This window comes from Lithobates pipiens, unplaced genomic scaffold, assembly GCF_037356315.1.
Source record: "Lithobates pipiens isolate NorthernLeopardFrog02 unplaced genomic scaffold, aLitPip1_a1.2 Scaffold_16, whole genome shotgun sequence".
NCBI lineage: Eukaryota > Metazoa > Chordata > Amphibia > Anura > Ranidae > Lithobates > Lithobates pipiens.
In genome coordinates, this window is record NW_027507748.1 from 216,922,968 (window position 1) to 216,950,666 (window position 27,699).

The window sequence follows — 27,699 nt, forward strand, 5'->3', positions numbered from 1 at the left end:
GTTTGAGCCCAGGCTATGCTTGTTTGTAGCAACAGATAATCTTCATGTGGTAGCAATGATTTTTGTACATATTTGGGGGGGGGTTCCGGGAAGAATTTTAATAGTTCATTGGTCTACACATTAGACCACTGGGAGAGAAAATCTCTCTCCATATCTCTGTATGCCCTACTACTAAAAGGCAACATGCTAAGAAGTTACAGGCCTGGATCGCATACCCTCCTGAAATCAGCCATGCTCAGGAGTCACTAGCTAGGAAAAAATATAAGAAATGTAAACGGGTAACAGGCCTGACAACTACAGTGAGGCTGCTTTAACGGGGTGGTGGGGTGCAGCCGTTGATGGTAAATCTGCGTTAATTTATTTTCTTACATCAGGGGACACAGAGCCATTGATAGGTGATAGACACTGGCATGCCCTAAGGCAAGAAGTGTACTCCCTATATAACCCCTCCCACTACTGATGTCCTTTCATGGGCTAAATGGATGGTACCCGGGCCTCGTGTCCAAAGAAACCAAGGTTTTGCTTGCAAATGCTTCTCTTTAGAAAGCTGGACCCTGGGATCCAGTACTTTTTGGTAGTAAGGCCATAAAGTCTTTACTGGCAGGGTGCTGTTGCAGGTCCAGGATTGTGGGTAACCTGAGGTTCCCCTGTTCCTGAATGTTTCCTAATGGTCTCGGAGCCCACCATGAAGGGTGAAGATTGGGTTTTTATCTCAGATAACCCTGCTGCGAGGAAAAGGTAAGGGAGATTTTCTGCTGCTAGCAGGGTGCTTTTAACCACTGCTAGCAGTCGAGGCAAGGGTCAAAGGTGCAGGTGCTTCGGCAGCGGTGCTCATTGATTTCAATGGCAGGGGTGATTTTAGGGGCTCCTGCACTGCCCCAAAGATGCTGCAAGCACACCGCCCCAGTGTGAAAAGCACTCGGGCTTTCACACTGGGGCTGCAGAAGAGGCTGTTTTCTTTTGGCACAAAAATGCCTGTAAAATGCCTCAGTGTGAAAATAGCCTAAGGAATAACTTGTGCCTCCCCATGGAGTACTGCAAAAAATGTATTGTATAATAACTTCTAAAGTTATTATCTGTTAACTTGATTTCTGGAACCTTCCAGGATGGCTTAAAGAGAAGGGGCTCCTCCCACCGAGCACAGGAAACGTAATCGATGTTTAATAAAAAAACAAAAAAAAAAAACAGGTGTGAGCCTAGGGTTCCTCAGTAATAACAAATAACCAAAGGCCTACTGTACTTTATACCAAACAGTAAAAATGATTAGGGTGGGAAGCGGCACCCTCCTGAAAAATCATGTTAACAGCTAATACAGTGCCTTGCGAAAGTATTCGGCCCCCTTGAACTTTTCAACCTTTTGCCACGATTCAGGCTTCAAACATAAAGATATAAAATTTAAATTTTTTGTGAAGAATCACCAACAAGTGGGACACAATTGTGAAGTGGAACGAAATCTATTGGATAATTTAAACTTTTTTTAGCAAATAAACTGAAAAGTGGTGTGTGCAAAATTATTCGGCCCCTTTACTTTCAGTAAAGCAAACTCACTCCAGAAGTTCAGCGAGGATCTCTGAATGATCCAATGTTGTCCTAAATGACTGATGGTGATAAATAGAATCCACCTGTGTGTAATCAAGTCTCTGTATAAATGCACCTGCTCTGTGATAGTCTCAGGGTTCTGTTGAAAGCGCAGAGAGCATCATTAACCCTTTCCCGCCAAGCATACGCAGATATGCGTACTCTGCTTCTGGGGGTTATACCGGGATGATGCCCGCACCTGCAGGCATAATCCCGGTACCGTTTTTTTGCAGCAGGCGATTGGCTATCCAGGCATAACAACCGATGCGGCTAAAAGCCGCTCGGCTGTTATGCCGGAGGAGCGGGAGGGGACGTCCCCCCCCCTCCCGCCGCCTCTCGCCGCTGTTACCGGTGCTCCCGCTCGATCGGGAGCACCAATCAGAGATCTGACGCCTCCGGCTGTTGCGGAGGAACTGGAACGAAGCCGTAATCGGCTTCGTTCCAGTCTCCTCATCGTAAACATGGAAGCGACGTCATGATGTCACTTCCCGTTTACTCGGCTGCCAATGGCGCCGGTTTTAAAAAAAATATCCGGTATTCAGAATCGCCGTTTTCGGCGATCTGAATACATTGAAGTGTAAAGGAGGGGTGGGGGGTCTTTTAGCCCCCCGATCCCTCCATAAGGAGGACCTGTCACCACCTATTACTGTCACAAGGGATGTTTTATTCTCTAGAGTTTCTGCTAAAAAAATATATATAATGTTTGGGGGTTCCAAGTAATTTTCTAGCAAAAAATATGGATTTTAACTTGTAAACACCAAATTCCAAAAATGGGCTTAGTCATGAAAGGGTTAAGATCAAGGAACACACCAGGCAGGTCCGTAATACTGTTGTGGAGAAGTTTAAAGCCGGATTTGGATACAAAAAGATTTCCCAAGCTTTAAATATCCCAAGGAGCACTGTGCAAGCGATCATTTTGAAATGGAAGGAGTATCAGACCCCTGCAAATCTACCACGACCTAGCCGTCCTTCTAAACTTTCAGCTCAGACAAGAAGACTGATCAGAGATGCAGCCAAGAGGCCCATGATCACTCTGGATGAACTGCAGAGAACTACAGCTGAGGTGGGAGAGTCTGTCCATAGGACAACAATCAGTCGTACACTGCACAAATCTGGCCTTTATGGAAGAGTGGCAAGAAGAAAGCCATTTCTCAAAGATATCCATAAAAAGTCTCGTCTAAAGTTTGCCACAAGCCACCTGGGAGATACACCAAACATGTGGAAGAAGGTGCTCTGGTCAGATGAAACCAAAATCAAACTTTTTGCCCACAATGCAAAACGATATGTTTGGCGTAAAAGCAACACAGCTCATCACCCTCAACACACCATCCCCACTGTCAAACATGGTGGTGGTAGCATCATGGTTTGGGCCTGCTTTTCTTCAGCAGGAACAGGGAAGATGGTTAAAATTGAGGGGAAGATGGATGCAGCCAAATACAGGACCATTCTGGATGAAAACCTGTTGGAGTCTGCAAAAGACCTGAAACTGGGATGGAGATTTATCTTCCAACAAGACAATGATCCCAAACATGCAGCAAATTCTACAAAGGAATGGTTCACAAATAAAGGTATCCAGCTGTTAGAATGGCCAAGTCAAAGTCCAGACCTCAATCCAATTGAGAATCTGTGGAAAGAGCTGAAAACTGCTGTTCACAAACGCTCTCCATCCAACCTCACTGAGCTCGAACTGTTTTGCAAGGAAGAATTTCAGTCTCTCGATGTGCAAAACTGATAGACATACCCCAAGCGACTTGCAGCTGTAATCGCAGCAAAAGGTGGCTCTACAAAGTATTAACGCAAGGGGGCCGAATTAATTTTGCACACCCCACTTTTCATTTTTTTTTTATTAGTTAAAGTTTCAAAAATCCAATAGATTTCGATCCACTTCACAATTGTGTCCCACTTGTTGGTGATTCTTCACAAAAAATAAAAATGTTATATCTTTATGTTTCAAGCCTGAAATGTGGCAAAAGGTTGAAAAGTTCAAGGGGGCCGAATACTTTCGCAAGGCACTGTAACTTTGTTTTTCTCCAGTCATCTTTCAGGATGCTTAGTGAGAGGGGCATTATAGAATAAATACCTGCTAGGGAGGGGTCATGGCACTCTGGTGGAGTGGGCACTAAAGATTTGAGGGGCCTGCAAACCAGTGATTGCGTAGGCCTCTAATATCAGTGATTTCATCCATCTAGTGATAGTAGCTTTAGAAGGGGTGGATCCTTTTTGAGGTCCTGAATACAGCAGAAATTGGTGACCTTTCTGCATTTCTTGGTGCGTTCAATTTAGTATAATAAACATCTTCTTACATCAGTCTTGTGGAAGTTCTCCTCTTGTGGGTTCCTTGCTTGCCCACGAAAAGACAGGATAATCCGTTGAGACCTCTGGATACTTTTGGGAAGGAGGCCCAGATCCAGAAGGAGAAGGACTTTGTCAGAAAAAAAAGCAGTATGGTTCTGCTATATAGTCATGGCTTGTAATTCTCTAATCTGTCTAGCTGAAACTAAAGTGATGAGTTATGTTTTTGTATGTTATTTTTAACAAGCTTTCTTCTGGTGGTTCGAAAGGCAGTTTCATGAAGAACTATAGATAAATCTCATGGAGGAAATCTTAGGATGAGGGGCTTTTTTTTTTTTTTTTTTTTTTTTTTTTCCCCTAGAAACTGCTTTGATGAGTCTCTTTATTAATGCATGCTCTGCTAACCTGAAGTCCAAGAAATTGGATAAAGCCACCATCTGCACTCTTAAGATGTTGGTAGCCAGCCCCAAGTCTGTACCATTCTTCTGCAGAAAAATTCAGCACAGCCGGAACTATAGGCCCAGAGAGTGTGTTATCTTTTTGCCAAATGCAGAATCGCTTTCAAATTTATGAGTTACTACAGAGTTTCTGAAATGTAGAAAATCGTGACCTTTTTGCCTCCTGAGGATTTGATCTTCTGAATGACCTTTGGGATGAGCCTTAAGGGAGGGAATGCATAAAGGAGCCCCCCCCCCCCCCCCGACTAGGGGGTCGGCAAACGCATCCAACCCTAGACTGTTTGGGTCCATGTGCATCAAGAATCACCACTTCACTTTCATGTTCCTTGACAAGGCAAAAAGGTCTATTAACCACTTCAGCCCTGGAAGGTTTTACCCCCTTTAATGACCAGGTCATTTTTGCGATACAGCACTGCTTTGCTTTAACGGACGATTGCATGTTCATGTGACATTGTACCCAAACAAAATTGCTGTCCATTTTCCCCACAAATAGAGCTTTCTTTTGGTGGTATTTGATCACCTTTTGCGGTTTTTATTTTTTGGCCGATCAATTTTGAAAACCTATTTTTTTTTTTTTTTTTTTTTACTTTTTTTAATTAAATTTGTTTGCTATGAAACCTATACCATTTAAAAAAAAAAAAAAGTAAAAATCCCAATAAGTGTATATTGGTTTGTGCAAAAGTTATTGCGTCTACAAACCTATGGGATAGATTTATGGCATTTATTTATTGTAGGGGTGCACCGAATGGGTTTTTTGGTGCCGAAACCAAAAATGAAAAATACACTAGGCCGAAAACCGAAACCTATTTAAAAAAAAAAAAAAATTTTATACAGGAAATGGTCAGAGACTGGGGACATGGTACAGGAGATGGTCAGACCGGGGACATGGTACAGGAGATGGTCAGACCAAGGACGTGGTACAGGAGATACAATGATACATGACACAATGCAGCCTCACCAGTGTCCCCCCCCCCCCCCCGTTGCAGCCAGAGTGTCCCCCCCATTGCAGCCAGTGTCCCTCTATTGCAGCTAACCTGTGAATAGAGGAGAGCCGCCTCTCCTCCCACGATCACAGCGTGGGAACATCACAGCTTTCAGTTCAATAGCTGTGTGTTCCCAGCCGCGCGCTGTCTCGTACAGCCCCTCCCCCTCGTCCGGGCACTTTGATAGACAGATCATCCATCCAATCCTGTGGGTAATCTGTCTATTAAAGTGCCCGGACAAGGGGGAGGGGCTGTAAGTGACGGCACTCGGCCGGGAACACACAGCTATTGAACTGAAAGCTGTGATGTTCCCGCGCTGTGATCAAACAGACGGTGGAGGTGGCTCTGCTGCACTATAGCATGATATAGCTTTTCATGATGGGCGGCCCCAGGGGTGGAGCCCTGCCCCCTACCCAGGCCACGCCCCATTTTCGGCTCCATTATCGGCCGTTTTTCTCTTTCGGCAAATCGCCGAAAAGGGCATTTTTGGCCGACATGTTTCGGCGGCCGAAATTTCGGTGCATCCCTAATTAATTTTTTTGACTGAGTGTCTCCCTGCTTGTTTATGTAGGAGACGACTGTAGCTAAGGAAAGGAGAGCTTCCCAGATTGCTCTCTACTCTCACGTTGGAAGAGCAGCAGGCCTCCCCCCCCCCACACACACTTTCCTTGGGTTGCCAGATGATCTATTGTAATTTTTTTATTGGATTCGCTTGCATCCAGGACCTTCCTAATGATAGCTTCTCTTCCTGTAACCACCACTGTAAGGACTTGTTTACTGGACCTGGGAGTTGCACTTGGTTAAGAGAAATCTAATGACTGCTCCAGAATTTCACGCTGTCAGTCTGAGACAATCTCATGTAAAACTGAGCCCATGTTGTTTTTATTCAATAGCCCCTGTGATCCCAACCAACCTACTATGCTTTAACTCCATTTGAGAGGCTTTGGGGAGCCTGTCCTCATTCCCCTGGCCTTATTTCCTCCAACAGGCTACGGTCGTGGCCTTATCCTCTCCAATGGTAAAGTGAATTGGAGTCAACTGTAGCTGGAGGACTGGCAGATCATGACCCCTACCACTTTCTAAAAGTTCTAAGAATGTACTTGTACTGAAGAATGCTTATAAAATATTGTAAGATGGTAATATACACCAGCTAGACTGGCCCGTTACAGTCCAGCTTATTCTCCGCTCTGCTTCTGAGGCTGTTCACAGGTGAGCACAATGGCACATATCTGGTGCTCTTCACGAACGCGTGCAGACTATGGGTCAGGGTTTCTGCTCTTCTCTGCACTTTACTTCATAATTACCTTAAAAAAGATCCACGAGGCGCTTCTCTAAAATGACTGCCAAACTGCCTCAGCCAGAGTGATAATCTTATCGCTGCTCCCTATGTATTCTGGGCAGTTATGGCGCTCCATGCTGTTATCTTTTCCCCTCGTAAACTATATGTATAGCTTTTTGCCCTGTCACAGAGCTTATACATCTTGACCCCCATATCTGGCATGCTGGCTGGGGAGACACTAAACACAGTGTGACCAGAAAACTTGATCAGGGACTCATCAATGCAGACCTCTTCATCTGACATAAACAAGGCTGCAAATTGTTGGTTAGAGGGGCTGAATTTTGTGAAGCCGATCATATTCCAGGTCTCCCTGCAAGATTTGCTGATATCGAGTCTTGGCCATGGCAGCAGAGAACACGGGCATATGATGAATTGGGTAGAAAAAAAACAAATGCTCCTGCGCTCGAAAGGTTGCTGTGGGGGAACTCTTCACAAACCACACCACTGCATCGGCTGTGCTGCCACTTTAAAGGTCAGGAAGAACCCAGGCATAATCTAAAGGAAATTAAGGACAGAGGGCACACCAGCCTTGCCCATTACCTTTGTAACCTAAATAATGTTTTACTGGATAAAATAACAACCCCACCCCCTCCAGGGACTAGGCTAACTGTTACTGTGGCCACTCATAAAGGACACACAGAAGGGGTTCTCCAAAAGGCCTGGATGCCATCGTTTGTAGAGGTCCTGCCTGGTCAGAGGAAACACAAATACTGAGGAACCCTAGGCTCACACCTGTGTTTTTTTTTTTTTTTTTTTTTTTAATTCGAGCGTGGATTGTGCTTTCCTGTGTGAGGTGGGAGGAGCCTCTCTCATTAAGCTGTCCTGAAAGATGACTGAAGAAAAAGAAATTTTGTGAGAACATACACACCTGCTGGATATCTAACAATAGTCCCAAATAAAGGGGAGGGTAAAGCATAACACCTCTTGGGCAACTGGCATGTAATGTTGGGTCCAGCAATTCACACAGCTGCTTGCAAGACCTTTTGGCCAAAGGAGGCTACACCAAAGCAGTTATGTACATATGCCAAAACTTGGTTAACTGAAGACCAGGGGGATAGATCCTTTGCGTACCTGAGTGGCAGATATGTCACGTCAAACATGAGTCAGAAGAGGCAGGCCCTTATCAGACTTGCAAAGGGGATTTTGAAATCACTAGCGAGAGACTCAACAGGGCTATTAGCTGCAGGTAGGAAGCCCTGTGGAAAACAGTTATGCATCTAGGGCCAAATTATCTACAGGTAATCAATGCATAAGCTATGGTCCTAAATAACCGTGGGTGCTGTCAGGCTCCCATTGTTTTCAAAAAGGCTACCTGCCTGCAGGGATCCCTGCCGAGTCTCCCATGGGTAATTTCAAACTGCTCAGTTTGCAGTTGTGAAAGGTATCATGGCCAGAAAGCACTAGATTTTTATCTTTTGTAAAGCAGCAGTATAGCTTAAGTAGATCCTAATTACTACATCCAGAGAAAAGCTACCTTCTGTGGTAAAATTGTAACCAGCAGAGCTAGGAGAAATAATCTACTTTCTTATGGCACTAAGCTAAGCTAAACTGGTTTGCTGAGAAGGAGCCAAGGCCACCCCCAGTTTCCCGGTTCTTAGGAGCAGGCCATATACCCAAACAGTGACTGTTTATAGAAAATCCATTTCAGTTCAACTGTAGGAACATACAGATTTTCTATTTCCTTTAAAGTTTTATTCAGTTCTTTTAGCCTCCGTTCACTTTGGTGATATTTTTCATGCGTCTTGACAGTTCCATATTGCATGAGTCGCACCGCATTGCTGGAATTGGAACCATCGAAATAGCCGTGACTCAGGAAAAAGGTTTCTGCAGTACTTTTTCCCGATTTTTCACTGCAACTGGCCTGGACTTCTATTAAAAAGTTGTAAGCCACACTGTTATGGGCAAGATACCGTAACTTGCAAAAAGCATCCCCCCCCAGCCTTTTTTGTATTGTTGCCTCACAACCTGGAGTTAACATGGCATGCTTGAGGATTTGCATCATTTAATTTACAGAACATGTCCACAAATTTGAAGATTTTAATTTTTTTTCCTTTTGTAGCAAACAACAAATAAGACAAAATAACAGAAAAAGTCAATGTGCATAACTATTCACCACCTACCCATCTATGATCTTACCACTGGGATTTTTGCCCATTCCCCCTTGCAAAACTGCTCCAGCTCCTTCACGTTGGATGGTTTTGTGCTTGTGTACAGCAATCTTTAAGTCTGACCACAGATTTTTCTATTGCATTGAAGTCTTGGCTTTGACTAGGCCATGCCAACACATTTACCATTTTCCCTGTATAAAGTACTTATTTGTTGCTTTAGCAGTGTGTTTGGGGTCATTGTACTGCTGGATGGTGAACCTCTATCCTAGCCTCAAATCACACACAGAGTGGTACAGGTTTTGCTCAAGAATATCCCTGTATTTAGCACCATCCATCTTTCCCTCACCCCTGACCGGTTTCCCAGTCCCGGCTGCTGAAAAACATCCCCATAGCATGATGCTGCCACCACCATGTTTTACTGTGGGGCGGTGGTTCTTTGGGTGATGTGATGGGTTTGTGACAAACATATAGAGTGTTTTTGATGGCCAAAAAGTTAAATTTTAGTCTCATCCGACCAGAGCACCTTCCTCCACACATTTAGGGAGTCTCCCACATGCCTTTTCGCAAACTCAAAACGTACCATTGTGTTTTTGCTGAAAGTAATGACTTTCTACTGGCCACTCTGCCATAAAGCCCAACTCTATGGAGCATACAGCTTATTGTCATCCTATGTACAGATACTCAGATTTCTGCTGTGGAATTCTGCAGCTCCTCCAGGGTTACCTTTGGTCTCTGTGCTACCTCTCTGATTAATGCCCTCTTTTCCTGGTCTGTGAGTTTTGGTGTGTGGCCATCTCTTGGCAGGTTTGCTGTTGTGCCCTGTTCTTTCCATTTGGTTATGATAGATTTGCTGGTGCTCCTAGGGATCATCAAAGATTTGGATATTTTTTTTATAACCTAACCCTGGCTTGTAATTCTCAACATTTGTTCCTTACTATAGAACAAGACAACTATTGTTATAGACTTTTTAGGCATAGAAACAAGTTTTAGGAAAGTAATTTAAACAATATTTATTTCTAAAAGCAAAAAAAAAAACATACATTATTTTACCTCAGAGCATAATGATTACACTGTCTAGTATAACTGATCTATTAGGCAGTGTAATCATTATGCTCCGAGGTAAAATAAATGTATTTTTTTTGCTTTTAGAAATATTGTTTAAATTACTTTCTTAAAAATTGTGTCTATGCCTAAAAAGTCCATCACCGTCAACAATAGTTGTCTTGTTCTATAGTAAATTTAAATATTGGGACGTGGCATGTTTATCATGTAGTATATCCACAGTACCACTCTGTGTCTGATACGCCTCCAAATTCAAAAACATTGTTCCTTACTTGTTTGGAGAGTTCCTTGGTCTAAATGGCAGTGTTTGGTTAGTGGTGCCTCTTGCTTAGGTGTTGCAGCCTTTGGGCCCATTCAAAAAGGTGTGTATATGTAATGACAGATCATGTGACACTTAGATTGCACACAGGTGGACATCATGTCACTAATTATGTGACTTCTGAAAGGTAATTGGTTGCATCAGAGCTTTTAATGGGCTTTCATAACAAAGGGGGTGAATACATACGCACATGCCAATTATCATTTTTTTTAAATATATTTTTCTAATTTTACTTCACCAACTTAGATTCAGATTAAAAAAATATTGAACTAAAGGCTGTAATGTAACAAAATGGGTAAAAAGCCAAGGAGCTGAAAACTTTTGCAAGGCACTGTACAAGTGTCAATTCCTACAGCACTTGGGTGTGCATGCTAACATTTAATTATATGTAAGCACTTTTCATTGGCTCTGAAAATGTTTGTTTATAGGGTTGATGAATGTCTTAAAGCAGGTCAGTCTTTGATGTTTCAGCCCCATGCCACAAGCCTGTTTGGTTACAGAGGTAGAATCATTGTACTGAGACCAGTAATTAGAATGTAATGACAAAACTGACTTTTAAACCTTCTACATAATTTTTTTGAAGGCTTTAAAAGAAGCCTTTAGCTGTATTTTGGGATGTCAAATACTTATTACAAGGGGAGTGCTGGCTGTCACTTTCAGCAGGGAGATTTCTAGCAAATCCTTTTGACAATTAGTTCTGAAACTTTTTTTTGTAATATAGCTCTAACATCCCCAAACTGCAGGTAAAGGGAACTTTAAAAGTGTCTCGTGTAATTCTTTGGTGAACTAGAGCTTTATTGAACATATAATATGCAGAGACATGTCACTGAAAAAAAATAAAAATCCTGAAGTTACCGTTTTAGAAGTCACTCATATAAATGTTCAAATAGTTAATCTTTTGTCACTGTATAGCAGTTATTACACTGAAAGATCACTGACATTTCAGTGTGGATCTCTGCCCATTTCCTAATTTAAATAAGTCCAGTTAAAATAAAACCTTTTAGATGTCTCAAATAAAAAAAATAAAAAAGTGGTGAAATGTAAACCGCGCAGCTGCAACAATGCTCAAATATAGACACAAAGTCGTCAGTCAAAATATGTGTAAAAACTCAGAATTGAAGATCTGTAACTATAAGCTGGTGTAAAAACCAGTTAAAAAAAAAAAAAAAAAAAAAAAAAACAGCATCTATGATAAATAAGTGTGGCACTAAGAGTGATTTCAACATTAAAAACACACCTTTTAAGTGTTCAGCTAGCAGATTTTCTGACTTTTTTTCTAATATGTGTGACAGGGCTGGAAACCAGATTCATTACACTGAGACAAGCGTGTAATAAGAAAAAAAAATATATATATATATATATATATATATATATATATATATAAAACATACTATTCATACGTCTTTTTTCACAAACTAAACACACATGAAAAACTAGCAAATTTCTTTATTTGACTGTACTCATTTAAATGATGTAATGCTGCATGTGCATATTGATAGCGAATGCATTACAACTTTCATTTGGACAGATAAAACTTGCTCTTTCAACAGGAGGTATTCTCATTCACCTACGTTGGTGTTGTATTTCTTGGACAGACGTACCTCTACAGTAGACATTACGTAAGGATTAAAAAAAAAAAAAAAAAAGTAGTTGCAAACCCTTACAAGGGGGTATGATAGCATGTGGTAATGATGATTTAAGTTATAAAAAGAAAAATAGCACTCTAGCTTCCCTCTAGACATGCAAGAAACAACTCTAGGAGATTCAGTATTTTATGACGCATGTCTGCCTGTAATTTGACCTTAAAGTGGAACTGAAGTTCCATTGTGACAAACCGCGAGCAGGCAATCTTTTATTGCAGAAGAGACATGCAATTTCACTTCTGTAATAAAGTGCCTATACCTGCTTGCTATTATGCTCAGCTTACAGCACAAGGCTGATCCCTGTGTGCCAGGATGTGGCTCCTGTGATGGCGCGACTTCAGCTAGCACCACCCAATGAAGACAGGCACACAGAAGAAAATACTAGTGCCAGCGACAGACAACTGGAAAGGTAGGTACTAACCCTTTAGTTACGCTTTAAGTTCTGTCCAGAATTTTACGGAAGCATGAGGATTCTAGGAAAAATATTATGCCACGTCATGCTAGGTTCATGATCTTTAACAATGGGATACACCTAATATCAAAAAGCCTTACACTTGGTGCTAATTTTTAAAAGGTTTCAGAACGTGCTCTAGCATGGACCATTTATTTCAGTATTTAAAGGTTTGTTGAAAAAAAAAAAAAAAAAAAAAGGTCAAAATCCTTGTATATAACCAACAAGTATTGTTTTGTCACAACAAAATGGAGTCTTGCTTAAACCACAGACTAAAACTGTCCTTGGGCATTTTGCAATACTGACAGCACCGTTCAAGCAAATATTGTGGATGAAGATGATCAGCTGAATTTAGCTTTTGAGAAGTCCATTTCTGGGTGTTGTTCCATGAACCTGAAATACAGAACACGAGGGAATTTACTTCCGATCTGTGCATGCTGTTAGCTGCTATTTCAAATATAAATTTCAGAAGGGCACTGGTAATGCTTTATCACGCATCTTTATGAAATATCACTTTTTTTTTTTTAATACATGCATTTCAAATACAATCATTGTTGGAAAATACCTGCCATACACTGTTCAACAACTCAAAATGACTCCCTAGCAACTGCATTATTACTGATTGGGGGTCATATTCAATGTGACTGAGTTCTAGACACTCATCAGCATAAATAAGAATCAGTCACATATTAATTTATATCCCCAAGTCTAACTTCAATACATAGATTAATATGCTCCCCAAGTGGCGTGGGAATTATTGTTTTCTTAGCAGATTGCAGGTTTGTTTTCTCTCTGCTTTTGTACAGACTAAACAGTTTTTTCTAGCAATTCTGCAAGGATAGTCTGGTAGTGACCTTTGGGCACTGGGTTCCACATGGGGTGCCTTCCAGAGTCTGTTCTGGTAAAAGTTAGCTATGGAGTGCTTTCCAGGTCCTCAGCCACTGGCATCTCCAAAGACTCACTTGGTGTGAGTAGGCCTAGTTGCTAAATTACTGGGCACCATTATTTCCCACAAGCTTTGCTGTGAATTAGGTTAACACTGTGGGAGTGAGTAGTGACATTTTCAGCTGGGAGTTACATTATATCACACTGTGTCTGTTGCAAAGAGCTAAATGAAACTTTGATATGTTCCTGTTGCCCACCTATGGTAAGTTTGGTCAACCCTAACCATCCAGTCACTGACCCACCCTGCTACCAGCTGCCTGGTAGCGGTTGTGACATGGGGAAAGTAAGGGGGGGGGGGGGGGAGGAGGCATGATGTCTGTACTGCATGAAAGATGCACCTGCTTTTCAAGTGGAAGTAAACTCCCCTATTGTTTTCAGCCAAGGAAGCTGCCATCTTTGCCTCTGTCTAATCTTCAACTGTTATGGTGCTGCACATGTGATTCATTATGACACCAGCCATTGGATGGTTTGATAGTTTGGCTGAGAGCACAGCCAATGTGCAGTTAGCATTCCCGGCATGCCTTTTTTTTTTTTAACTGTTTAAAGTGGAAGTAAACCCATCGATTTAAAGACCTAGCTGATGAGTGTTTTCAGTTTTTTCCCGGAACTATGTTCTCGCTAGTGGATCCCACCTTGCACCAGATTCCAGCTCTGATTTTTATTTTTGTCCAACTAGGTGAAATCCCATAAAATGAATCTAACACCTGCTTGTGAAACATGTGGTGGGGTGGCTTATTCGAAAGCTCATGACTGGTTTCTCAAATACATTTCCTGTTGGGCAGGAAACTTTGGCTAAGATTTGATGTGGGGGGGATGGGGAGGGGCCCTGTACTGCTGATTACAGAGTTTTGTTCCCTGCCCTTCTCTGAAGCAATTCCCTTTGCCTAATTAAATTACAGACCTCTGCAATGAAATGTTCTAGCTGTTTCAGAAGTTGCCATTTGAACCTATTCTCACTCACTGTCGGGCTGCGTGCTCGGATAAAGGTCTGGAATGGATCTTGGGTGGAACCTCGTGCAAAATTGTCGGGGTTCCCCTTCAAGATTCTCAGCACACAAGTTGCACTGGGCTCCCATAGGGAACCACTGATTTTGAATAGACAGAAATGCTGGATGAGGCATAACGCTGTGTATACAGGGTTAATTCACATTTTTTCTGTTGTTTTTACAGCTCTAGTGCTGGGGCCTTGGAACGGTCTTTTTTTATATATTTTTTTTGCAGCTCAAAAACGCCATGGTGGGCATGAGGCCATAGGCTAACATGGCAAGGCATTTTTTAAGCTGCAAAAAAACGATCAAAAGTGGCTATAAAAATGTCAGTGGGCATGTAGCCTAAAGGAAACTTATCCAAACTGGTATTTCAAAGAGGCTCTTTACCTTCAGAGGAGACTCCCCTCTTTTCCACTGAATAGAATAGGGTTGTCCCAACTGTGCACCCATTAGTTGCCTGGGCGAATTACGTGTACTGTCCTCACTTTGCCTCCTTGTATTTGCACATTATATATCCCAGGAGGCATAGTGCTCCATTCAGAAGAAAGGAGGGGGGCCTATTGGCACATCAGGAGGCACGCCGGTGGGCCTCTTTATGATGTCACAATCAACATGGCAGCACCTGGACCGAGAGGTGGCAGAATCTCAGTGCTGGATCCTCTGGGTGGGTTATTAAAAATGTTTCATCTGGACCAACCGGTAAGAGGGGAGGTGGCTGAAGACCTGCTTTAGGAATTAAAAGCATTTAAGGAAAATCAGTTTTTTTTGCTGGCAGGCTCACTTTAATTCTGGACCCATCATCTCCATGTACTGCTCTGTTTAGCTGGTAAAGTTATCCCTGTGTAAGCTCCAAGTCAAGACTTGACACTTTCACAGGGCTGGGGATTCTTTCTCTGGCAACATGGAATGCCAGAGAAGTCAATTTAAAAAGCACTAGCGCTGTTGTGAGGGTATATTTCTTCACTGCAGGATGTGGAGTGAAAAGAAGGATTGCAGCCACCATTAAAGTGAACCTGCTTGTTTGTCTAGCATAGTTATCATGGTACCTTAACCACTTAAGGACCAGGCCTCTTTTTCAGATTTGGTGTTTACATGTTTAAAACTGTTTTTTTTTGCTAGAAAATTACTTAGAAAAAAAACAATATAAAATGTTTGGGGGTTCTAACACCCTAGAGAATAAAATGACGGTCATTGAAATACTTTTTTTCACACCGTATTTGCGCAGCGGTCTTACAAGCGCACTTTTTTTGGAAAAAATTCACTTTTTTGAATAAAAAAATAAGACAACAGTAAAATTAGCCCAAGTAAATTGATACCCAACATGTCACGCTTCAAAATCGCGCCCGCTCGTGGAATGGCGTCAAACTTTTAGCCTCAAAAATCTCCATAAGCGACATTTAAAAAATTCTACAGGTTGCATTTTTTACGTTACAGAGGAGGTCTAGAGCTAGAATTATTGCTCTCGCTCTACCGATCGCGGTGATACCTCACATGTGTGGTTTGACTACCGTTTTCATATGCGGGCGCTACTCACGTATGCGCTCGCTTCTGTGCGCAAGCTCGTCGTGACGGGGTGTTTTAAAAAAAAAAAATTTCTTATTTATTTTAATTGATTTTATTTATTTCTACACTGTTTTTAAAAAAATAAATAAAAATGTATCACTTTTATTCCTATTACAAGGAATGTAAACATCCCTTGTAATAGAAAAAAGCATGACAGGTCCTCTTAAATATGAGATCTGGGGTCAAAAAGTCCTCAGATCTCATATTTGGGCTAAAATGCAAAAAAAAAAAAAAGAAAATCTGACATTTAAAAAAAATATACCTTTAAGAGGTATGGGCGGAAGTGACGTTTTGACATCGCTTCCGCCCTCCTATGGTATAGAGACGAGTGGGGGCCATCTTAGCCTCACTTGTCTCTATGCCCAGCAGATGAAAGGACCCAATCGCCTCCGCCGCTACCGACGGCTCCGGTAAGTGGCGGGAGGGGGGGTGGCACCTCTCCCGCCGCCGATAGCGGTGATCTCGCGGCGAATCCGCCGCGGAGACCACCGTTATCGTACAGCCGACCGCCGCCTGAAGAGATGGATATCTCGGTTGTGGCAGCAGCTGCTGCCGTTACCGAGATATCCCTCTTCAAAAATAGGACGTACATCGTCGTGCGGCGGTCGGCAAGTGGTTAAGGATAGGTGCGTGCTGCTATTCATGTGTTCTCTGTGAGAGCAGAAATGTCAGCCCAGTATCAAGCTGTAAGGCTCCTATAGAGGCTGAACGTTCCCCTGCCAAATTTTATTCAGAGCATGTGTTCCTTAATGCAATTCTGACTGCATTTTTTTTTTGTTATTTTTTCTGTCTTATTGGCAATGAGCTTTCACCCTGACCCTTTTATTGTGACAGGGAAACAATACCAAAGAATAGTCAACAAGCAGCGATTTCTGATAGGCAAGGATGCATTCGTTCAATTCAAAGTGGAATTTTAGATTAGCACAAATACCCATTGGTGCCTAGTTCTCTATCAAAATTAGACATTAGTTACCTTGGGTTCATTTTAAAATGCACAAAAAAAAAAAAAGAGAAGAAAACCTTACTTTTTCAAGATGTCCTGTTTCTTCTGTTCATCTGAAGTTGGAAGGCCCATTGATTTCTGTCTTTGGTCATACATCATTTTTTCTACCATACTCCGGGTCTCTCCATCTAAATCAGACAGCTAAAGGCAAACAGATATACAATGGTTTAATGAAAAGAGAAAATAGCATCAGAGCCCAAGAATAGAATAAGGATTTTTATCATGTTAATCTTAAGTAATTCTGTTTCAATTGTTTTTTTGTTTTTTTTAAACAAGATTTAATAATAAAAAAATAAAAAAAAGAGATCTTATATTGGAGCAGTGGACGATTCTCGTCTGCTCCAAGCATGTGATGGGGAAACATAAAAATACAAGGCTAGGTAGAAACTGATTAAACATAATACTACTAGTGCGTTTTAGGAATATAAATGCAAGCGGTTCACCATCAGGTTAACCCCTTGATGAGGCAGATTGGTTTATGAAAGATCGTGGACTTGGGAGCCTAGCATTATTTATTACTTAATCCTGATGGAATAGTATTGGTGGCAAATCTTACTCAAATTGTGTGATAATTAATGAACTTAACTATCCCCATTATAACTATCCCATATGAGGGATCAAAGTGTGCCCAGAATAGTCCGGGTTACAAAAAAGGGGGCTACACACCCGCAATGCCAAGTTTGGCTAAGAATACTAAAAGTATTAGAGAGGAAGGAAAAGGGAAAATCCATCCAGGAGCCTCTCGCCAGTCGATTTAAAGTGGTGTCACCAGCTCCAAATACTGTAGCTGCTGACTTTTAATAATCGGACACTTACCTGTCCCAAGCTTCAGCAATGCGGGGGATCGAAGCCCCGCTCGTCTTCCCCTCCGTTCGGTGGCCCCGGCATTGTAACTGTGGGCGCCCGGCTGTGGCTTCACAGCCGGGCACCCACTGCGCATGTGCGAGCGTCCGCACAATCATCTGGGACCTGTCACGTGTCCCAGATGATTAACAAGAGAAAGGGGGCAGAGCCGAGCCCTTCCTGCGCCGAGGGGAAGTAATGTAACAAGCCCAGGCACTGAAGGAGGCAGACTACGAGGGAACCCCTAGCACCAGCCATTTAGAGGAGTAAAAAAAAAAAAAAGTTTCCAAATTTTTTTTTTTTTTTTTTTAGGAACATTCATGAATTTTTATTTTTTTTGGGGTACAACGCCACTTTAAGAAATATCTCTATGCATTAGGGACCTGTAAGTAGGCAAGCCAAGGGTACCATGTATCTTAAGTAATTCTTATACCAATGTAGATCTGTGGCACACAATTATCACGTTTCATAAACCATATATAGCAAAGAAAAAAAAAACTGCGCTGGACAATATACTAAAATAAATTAGCTGCAACACAAGGTGGGATACACACAAAATACAATAAAAAACAAAAGATTGCGCTCTAATAACCTTGATGAATAAATATTAATCTAATAAACAGCAACTATAGTTTGTATTAAAAATATTATCGGTGATAAATATATTATATTAATGTCCAAGAAATGTGACCTAAAAGTGAACAAAAAAAGAGCCAAAAGGTCTCCAAAACTGTGCAATGTTTAGTGATGGTCCAACATATGATAGAATCCACAATCAAAGTGACTTTTGCTTGAGAAATCCCACCACCAGAAGAATTGTGCGCTTACCAACTGCCAGATAGTTAATGTATATAACCAACATCCAGCCAGGGCCTTTTCTTCAATTCGGAAACAATCTGATCGTGCCGTCTGTGGGGGGGGGGTCTCCTGGTCAGGACTATGGCCACACAAATCCCCCACTAGTGCCTGATTATATTGCAAAAATGCTGATGTAAACATAGCTCAAAAGAAAAACCGGCTGCAGTACACACACCCGTGCTACAACAACCAAGTTGTTGTAGCACGGGCGTGTGTACTGCAGCCGGCCCGGCCGCAATTTTAACAATTTTTATCTGTTTTTGTATGCCAATGTCGGCGATTTTTTAATAATAAATACCTAGCAAGTTTTACCTATGGTCATCTTGTTTGCATTAACTATCTGGCAGCTGGTAAGCGCACAATTCTTCTGGCAGTGGGATTTCTCAAGCAAAAGTCACTTTGATTGTGGATTATATCACATGTTGGACTGTCACTAAACATTGCACAGTTTTGGAGACCTTTTGGCCCTTTTTTTGTTCACTTTTAGGTCACATTTCTTGGACATTAATATAATATATTTATCACCGATAATATTTTTAATACAAACTATAGTTGCTGTTTATTAGATTAATATGTATTCATTGAGGTTATTAGAGCGCAACCATTTTATTTTTTATTTTTATTGCTTCATAAAAAATACCTTCGAGTTTTCAGGATTAATTTTCTTTGTGTTAATTTCTGGTTCTGTTTTGATTACACGGTTCCACCATTCCATTGTATTGATCTAAAGGGAACAGGAGAAAAATTAGTTTATACCTCACCGAGAATACAATCTTTGGGCACACAAGCAACTCGAGCATGCTCCGTCCCGCCTCCCACTCTCTTTTCACTGGCTGTGATTGACAGAAGCAGAAGTCAATGGCTACTGTTGCTGGGTCTCAGCTATAGAGGAGGGAAAGAATGCAGCAAGGTAAAAATCCTTCTGCCTTTATAACCACTATATTATTCCTCCGATCAAGTAACTTGCCTCTTAATTGTAATCCCCAGTTTAAAGTGTTACTAAACCCAGGGCCCTGCATTTACTATATCTGGCTCATCAGCAGCTATACCGTAGCAGTCTTATGACTTCTATCAGTGTCTGGTTAAAGCTTGTAGAAGTCATCTTCATTCTACTCTGACTGTCCCATGAGACTGTAAGACCCCCTGACGGGACAGTGCTGATTCGCCCTGTGCTGATCACATGCACCCTCCCAAGGAGAAGAAAAAAAAAAACTCTTTAGCAATACACACCAAACTAAGCATGTGCAGAGTTGCCTCTAAAGGCTCTGTCTTATCAGCAAATGGATTGGTGACAATATAAGGGGAGGATCAGAGAAGACAGGAGCAAACAGCCTTTTCTCATTCGTTCATTGACAGACACATCTTCATCTTGACCTTCATCTTAGGTTTATATCACCCCTTTAGGAGAGGACTAGGCAGAAAGCGTTAAAAACAGCAACACTTACACAGTACCGTCCAGGGGGCATTCCTACTGGCTATAACCCCTCACACTGCATCCAGCAGCTCAGGTTTTTTTTCTGCCTAGTGTAGGAGAAGGACCTGGTTCCCGGAGGGACCAATGGTCCTGGGAATTTATTTTCTTTTTTTCTGGATTTTTGATTCCTGTGATCTACAATAAACAGCCAGCTGGGTGACAGGCTGGATAATATAGATCAGGGATATGCAATTAGCGGACCTCCAGCTGTTGCAGAACTACAAGTCCCATGAGGCATAGCAAGACACTGACAGCCACAAGCATGACACCCAGAGGCAGAGGCATGATGGGACTTGTAGTTTTGTAACAGCTGGAGGTCCGCTATTGGCTTATCCCTGATATAGATCCTGGTAGTCTCCCCAGCCTGGCCATCGAGCGTGAGCAGGCCCTAGATAGGCGCTGGGTAGGCCACGACATGCCCAGTCTGATCCAGGGGTGGCCGGTGAGTTATATGCTCTGGGGCACACACATGACCAGGCTACTGCTGTCTGTGTCACAGTGTGCCATGGCCGACAGCCACCCTGTACTGCTCGGATGATGGGTCTGTCTGTGGAATGCGTCCAGCAGTCCCTGCAGGAGGGTAAGTATGGTTCCACCTGTCTCGACAGGGTGGAGCAGCTGGGCATTCCCTGGAAGGTCGACTAGAGGGTCTCTCACTCTCCCTTTCCTCCTCCCCATGCTATGGGCAGCTGTGTGACTGGGCACATGGGGGTGCAGTGCATGTACCTGTCCGGGGGTGCTCTGGATGCGCTATGAGTCCTGGCAGGGGGCTGCGCTGGGTGTCCGCTCGTCCTCTTCCCTGTTTCTGGGCCACAGTGGGGCGTTTGTGCTGTGTTTGACATGTGGGGAGGCCGCCATTTTATAGCCACAGCCAGTTTTTTGCCTTTCAGACATTTTCTCTGCGCCATCAGACGTTTTTGCTGCGACGGCCATTTTCTAATAGCCTCAGGTAGTTTTGCCTCTAGCGCTGGGTGCTCGTTTCCTTCCAGAACAGTGCGCTTTTCGCACAGACGCCTCGTGGATGACACAGGGGAGAGCAAACAGCAGCAGCACAGCGCAGTATCTGGGTCAGGGTGGCGAGTCCTGCGGGGGGCCCCTCAGTCTGTGGCAGCTAGGAGGGTGGACATTTTGTGAGACTTGCCTTAAGTCCCTAAGTGGTGACAGGCAAGTGTAGCTCAGCATGGCGTCGGAAGCTGGTGCTTCTTCCCCAGACAAGCCTGTTATTGCAAGTGGTTCCCCTGCAAATGTGGTGCCTACGGACGCTCAGTCGGCGGTCCTGGAGGCATTTGGTGCCAGGGTGGAAGCGGTGTGCGGGCGCAAGGGGAGGGTAAAAAAAAAAACACCCACCCCCTACCGTCTTCTGGGGAAAGCGCCGATTCAGACTCGGGCCCCGCCTTGACAGGTGGCCCCTGTTCTGTTGCATCAGAGTATGCAGACCAGGACAGTGAGGATGACTCTGTGTCCGGGTCAGCGCAAGAAAAGGCGCTTGTAGGAGCACTTATTACAGCGGTGCGGGATACCCTAAAGATGGAGGATATGGTGGGGGCATTTACAGAGGTGTCGGTCCCTTTCGGGTCCCACAAGCCGGCCCGCACGGCTAAGGTGTTTCCTTACCCGACTTATTCTGAAGTTTATTTACAAGGAGTAGGGAAATCTGCAGCGGGCCTTTTCAGTCCCGAAACGGATGGTGGTGCGTTAGCCCTTTGAGAAGAGTTTCCTGAAGAAATGCACATCTCTGATTGTTGACCCAACAGTATCCAGGTTATATAAAGGTAACCACGATTCCGGTGGAAGGGACTCCTGCTTTCAAGGACCCTGCCGACAAAGGCCGAGGCGGTTGCCCGGTCCATGTTTACGGTGGTGGGGTCAGCACTGCGGCCAGTGTTAGCCACGGCCCTGGTGTCACAAACGCTTACTGAATGGGCAAAATTGTTGCACTGCGAGTTGGAGAAGCAACAGGCTTTCACAGTATGCATGGAGCTAGCGAACCAGTTGGTGCAGGTATGTCTGTAATGCGGCCTTAGATACGGCCCCCTTGCTCTCTAGAGCCTCTGGATCAGCAGTGGTGCTACGTCGCCTGACTTGGCTGAAGTGCTGGTCTGCGGACCAGGCATCTAAAAAGCACTGGCGGACTTGACCTTCCAGGGAGCGAGGCTATTTGGAGCCTTGCTGGATGACATTATTAAGAATGTTACTGGGGGTAAGAGTGCATTGCTCTCACAGTCCAGAAAAGGCAAGGAGCCACGCCGTAGGCAAGGGCTCTCCTTTTCCCCTCAGAAGCGGATTTTTCGTCCGCCTGGGTTGGCAGGTAAGTGTTCCCAGTCAGACACCTTCTGGAGTTTACAGCCCGGTGGACCTCCCTAGTTTCCGACCAGTGGATCTGCGAACTGGTTTCATCAGGATACAAGATAGTTTCTTTCTTGTTCACCAAACAGCTTTTTCCTCCTCCAACCTTCATCTTCTTCTGGCTCATCGGGAAGCCCTGTTCGGGCAGTACAGGACCTGCTGTTGCACGGGGTGATAGTACCTGTACCGAAACCCGGAAAGGTTTCAGGGATTCTACTCCAATCTGTTTCCCAAAGGAGGAAGGGGTCTGTCTGGTCCTGGATCTCAAGGCCCTCAACAGCTTTGTGACGGTACAAAGGTTCAGGATGGAATCAGTTCGCTCAGTGGTCGCTGCACTCCATCAGGGGGATTTTCTGGCATCCCTGGACATCAAGGATGCATACTTGCACGTCCCCATATGCATCAAGCAACAGAGGTTTCTGCGATTTGCAGGGGACAAGCACTACCAATTTGTAGCTCTCCCTTTTGGCCTGGTGTCGGCACCGAGGGTCTTCCCCAAGGTGCTAGCCCCAATTTTGGCTTTGCTAAGGCAGCGAGGGATCACAATTGTGAGTTACCTAGACGTCATCCTTCTGAGAGCAGCTTCCGCCACAGAATTAAGGGAGGATGTGGCAATCACTATGCAAACTCTTCATTTGGTTGGGTACTGAACCTACAGAAGTCAGTGTTGGTGCCGACTCAACACCTGGAGTACCTGGGCCTGCTTCTGGACTCCTCAGAGGCGAGATTCTTTCTCCCTTCGGACAAGCTGCAGAATCTTCAAGCTGCGTTGAAGTTGTTGGTGTCCCGCAGGTGGTAATCCCTGTGTGTTTGCATGTGGGTCCTGGGTCTCATGGTAGCCACTTTCGAGGCGATACCGTATTACACTTGGAGTCTTGCAAAAGGAGATCTCCGTTGTCCCTGGATTGTCAAATTCGGATGAGCCAGCTAGTTAGGGATTCCCTGCTGTGGTGGCTGAGGTCACCGGCCCTACGGTCTGGGAAGTCATTCCTTCCTCTTCATTGGATGGTGATCACAACGTATGCCAGCCTGACCGGTTTCGGGGAGTTTGGGGCATAGAGTCAGCCCAGGGTTGCTGGACCCAGGAAGAATCCCGCCTGCCGATCAACGTGCTGACTTCGGTGCCTCTACACAAATGGTCACAGAGGCTGCAGGGGCATCCGCTCAGGATCCAGTCAGACAATGCCATGGCAGTGGCGTATGTCAACCATCAAGGAGGAACAAGGAGCTCGGCTGCAGCACTGGAGGTCACTCACATCCTGCGGTGGGCAGAGCAGTATGTGCCGGCTCTGTCGGCCATGTACATTTCCGAGCGTAGAAAACTGGCAAGTGGACTACCTAAGTCGTCAGATGCTTGCACAAGGGGAATGGTCGCTACATCCGGATGCATTTCGGGTCCTTTGCCTAAGGTGGGGCATGCCAGATGTGGATTCTCCTGGCTTTGAATCGGAAGGTACAGAGGTTTGTGGCCAGGTCAAATGTTCCCCGGGCAGATGTGTTGGTGGCTCCACGAGGGCATTATCAGCGGATTTATGCTTTTCCCCCACTCAAACTTCTACCACATCTGCTTCGCAGAGTAGAGGCCGAGGGGATTCTGGTAATTCTGATTGCCCCAGATTGGCCTCACCGTCCATGGTACGCCGACATAGTACAAATGGTGGCAGATGTTCCTTGGCGACTGCCGATACGAGAGGACCTTCTGTCGCAAGTTCCAATACTTCATCCTGCTTTACCGTCACTGGCTTTAAACGGCATGGCTGTTGAAAGCCAGGTGCTAAGGGACCGAGATCTGTCGGATTCGGTAATATCCACTATGCTGAGGGCAGCCTTTGTTTCTGCCAAATGTTGTTTGCCTTTCATCTAAATTATGACATTGTGCTTCCGTCCTCAGCCGCCACACCCCAAAGAGGTGGCTTTGCATTTGTTGGACGTGGTCCGGGCTCTGCAGGTGTATCTGTCTGCTACAGCTCCTTTTCGAAGGTCGGACTCTGTATCGGTGGCTGGTCCGAAGAAGGGACTGGCAGTCTCATCGGCCACCATTTCTTGGTGGATCAAACAGATTGTGGTTCAGGCTTATGCCATAAGGGGGCGGGCACCTCCCTTCCTGTCACGGCACATTCTACAAGGGCAATTGGTGCCTCTTAGGCTTTCCGACATCAAGCGTCTGTTTCCCAGGTGTGTAAGGCCGCCTGGTCGTCCGTTCACACTTTCACAAAATTTTACAAGGTTGATGTGATTGTATCTTCGGATGCTTGCTTCGGCCGCAAGGTTTTGCAGGGGGCTGTTTAAGGTTGCAACTCCTCCATTTAGGATCTCTGGTTGTTATGGGTGGAGTTGTTTTCTTGCTGTTCCCACCCCTCGTTTCTTTGACACTGCTTGGGGATGTCCCCAAGGGCAAGATGAAGATGCTGTGTCTGTCAATGAATGAAAAAGAAAATAGGATTTTTGTACTCACTGTAAAATCCTTTTCTCTCAAGTTCATTGACGGACACAGTACCCACCCCTTCTGTTTATGTTGGTACAGCTTTTGACAAACTGAGGTGCTGGATGCAGCGTGAGGGGTTATAGCCAGTACTTTCTGCCTAGTCCTTTCCTAAAGGGGGTGATATAACTCAAGATGAAGAGGCTGTGTCCGTCAATGAACTTCAGAGAAAAGGATTTTACGGTGAGTACAAAAATCCTATTTTTACACAATGCAGGGGTTTAACCCCTTGGGTTCCACAGCGAGTATAACAAACATGCTTTACTGCATATAGACTAAATTTCCTATTGTGGGTTTAGTAAAACTTATGCTTTCAACTGGTACTCATATTATAATTTATAACATGTGAAATTATCTGCAGAACATACAACTGCTCGACTGACAAAAATAAAATAAAAATGTAAAGTAAATTTGGATTCCACCTTTTCCAAATGAACTGTAACCACTTTGCCATCTTCTATTAGCCATGAGCACTCTTCCACCTTGATATCATTGTAAAGCTCTCCATCCAACACAGGATTCTGGCCCTTCAGCCCAATGCTAAGTATTCTTCGCCGAATGTCCACTACCAGATCTTTACTTTTCAGACGGAAGGACACAGGAAATGGAATAACTAGCTATAAAGACAAAGAAAGAAAAATATTTTGTGCTCTCAATGAACTTATATTCCAGCCTACAGATATCTCAAATTACCAATATAGCAGCTAACTTTACATATATATATATATATATATATATATATATATATATATACATATACACACATACATACACATACACACACACACACCAATCAGCCACTGGTTAACTGAATAACACTGATTATTACAGTGGTATCTGAAAGTCAATGGGATATATTAGGCAGCAAGTAAACATGTTGGCCCAAAGTTAATGTGTTGAACGCAGAAAAAATGGGCATCACAGTTTGTTATGTATGGGGTCGAAAAGCTGCACACTGGTCTGGGTGCCAATGCTGACCTGTGGCCACAGCTGAAAATGCACACAATGGGCACATGAGCATCAGAACTGGACCATGGGTGCAATGAAAGGTGGCTTGCTCTGATGAATCACTTTTTCTTTTACATCATGTAAATGGAAAGGTGTGTGTAAGTTGCTTACCTGTGGAGGAGATGGCACCAGGATACAGTACAGGAAGGAGGCAAGCCAGCAGAGGCACTGTGATGCTTTGGGCAATGTTCTGCTGGGAAACCTTGAGTCTTGCCATTCATGTCGATGTTACTTGACATGTACTACCTACCTAAACATTTTAGCCGACCAAGTATACCTCTTCCTAGAAACAGCATTCCCTGATGGCATTGGCCCTTTTTCCCCATCTGCTTAATTTTTTTTTTTATCTATTTTTATTGGGCATGTTTTTTTCTTTTTTTACATAAAACATAAAAACATCTGCGTTATGTCAACATGACAATCACCCAGTAACAACCAACCTAACATAGCTATCTTGACTAACATAGTTATTTGACTGTTGTAACTACCCCAGCTTCACATTCACAATTCACATCCCCCCCCCCCCATCACATCTCAGTGGTACCAATGTTACCTTAATGTGTTCGATAACTCCTGTTTCCTCTATTTGGGTTGCTACCTGTTCATTTTGTAACCAGCTGACAGATAGGCGCCAGCCTCCCCTCTTCAACTCCATCGGAAAGGACAGGGCAAGAGAGAGAAGAGAGTGGTCCCACAATCCCCCTGCCAGATATTCAACATTCTCCACATATTGTAAGATCTTATCATTCCCAAAGGCCAGATCAATCCTGGCTGCAGATCTGTGTGTCAGCGACATGTGAGAGTAGCATTGAACTGCTGTGTTCTTCCATCTCCACAGCTAAACCAGACCAGCCACTGAGGCCCACCCGTTTAGGTCAGCCGAGCTTCCCCTACCTGGACTGGAAGAATCCAATGCCGCATGCAGTACGGCATTGAGATCTCCCATCAGAAGCAGGGAAGATGTAGATACTGTGCCAGTCGAGTCAGCAAGTCAAATAGCAACTGAGACTGGAATGGAGGCGGCATATAGACATTTACCAACAATAACTGACAGTAATACACATCCATCACCACCGCCACATATCGTCACCCTGGGTCAGTTATAACTTGGTGGGGTCAGTTATAACTTGGTGGATGTTAAATGGGATTTCCCTGCTGACTAACACCGAAACACCTTTGGCAAAGGTTGAGTAGGTGGAGTGCAAAGCTCTCTGTATCCATGGTTTGCGTAGAGTCATCACCTTGCTTCCACCAAGATGTGTCTCCTGCAAGAGAATTATATGCAGTTTTGACTGCTTTAAGTATTGGAAAATAAAGGCCCTTTTGAATTTGTGGTTCAGGCCTCTGACATTCCAAGACACAATTTTTAATTTAACCGCCATTGTCCCATACACTGGTAGATAAGTTATTACAGTACCTGATTGAAACTCCTCCTATTACAATAATGGCCTTTTCCAAGTGACTACATCTGGAAAAAGAATACCTTAAATTGATACCAAGTATTTGAGCTGTGACACCCCTAAAACTACCCCCCCCCCCGCTATTATACCAGAAAAACTTGAAACTCTGGCATCATCCCAAAAACCAAAATACAAAAACTTGCGATGAGGTCTGTCCGCATCGATTGGAAGTCGGGCAGAGTCTTCTCTGGTGTTGGCACATCTACCTTGTGCTCTGAACACAGATGGTGGAGTGTTAAAGTAGCTGAGATGATGGAAAGCTTTTGTAGGGGTCACCAGGATCTATACCTTTTGTGGAGGCACTTCCCCATGATGCGAGGTGAGAGAGTAGGCTGTAGGGAGTGGAGCCTGAAGGTAAATTGGTGCAAAGTTGAAAAATAAAAAAGGTAGAAAAAGAAAATAGGGAGAGGAAAAATAAATAAAAATAAAGATATAAAAAATTTGGGAAAAACAGAAAAATTAACATTTCACCTAAACAGGCGATTCTGTAGAAAG

The 27,699-nt window shown here is 43.8% G+C and overlaps 1 protein-coding gene across 1 annotated transcript in view; it reads right to left on the reverse strand.

Moving 5' to 3' along the window:
• Nucleotides 1-11,570: 11,570 nt before the first annotated feature.
• The window catches only part of NUDC (nuclear distribution C, dynein complex regulator), a 72,132-nt gene continuing 56,003 nt past the window's right edge, over nucleotides 11,571-27,699 (reverse strand). The window contains exons 6-9 of the mRNA XM_077481034.1: nucleotides 25,159-25,353; nucleotides 19,075-19,158; nucleotides 16,756-16,874; nucleotides 11,571-12,626 (exon numbers count right to left, since the gene is read on the reverse strand). Coding sequence (XP_077337160.1) covers nucleotides 12,575-12,626; nucleotides 16,756-16,874; nucleotides 19,075-19,158; nucleotides 25,159-25,353 — 450 coding nt within the window. The 3' untranslated portion in view covers nucleotides 11,571-12,574. The remainder of the gene's footprint in view (nucleotides 12,627-16,755; nucleotides 16,875-19,074; nucleotides 19,159-25,158; nucleotides 25,354-27,699) is intronic.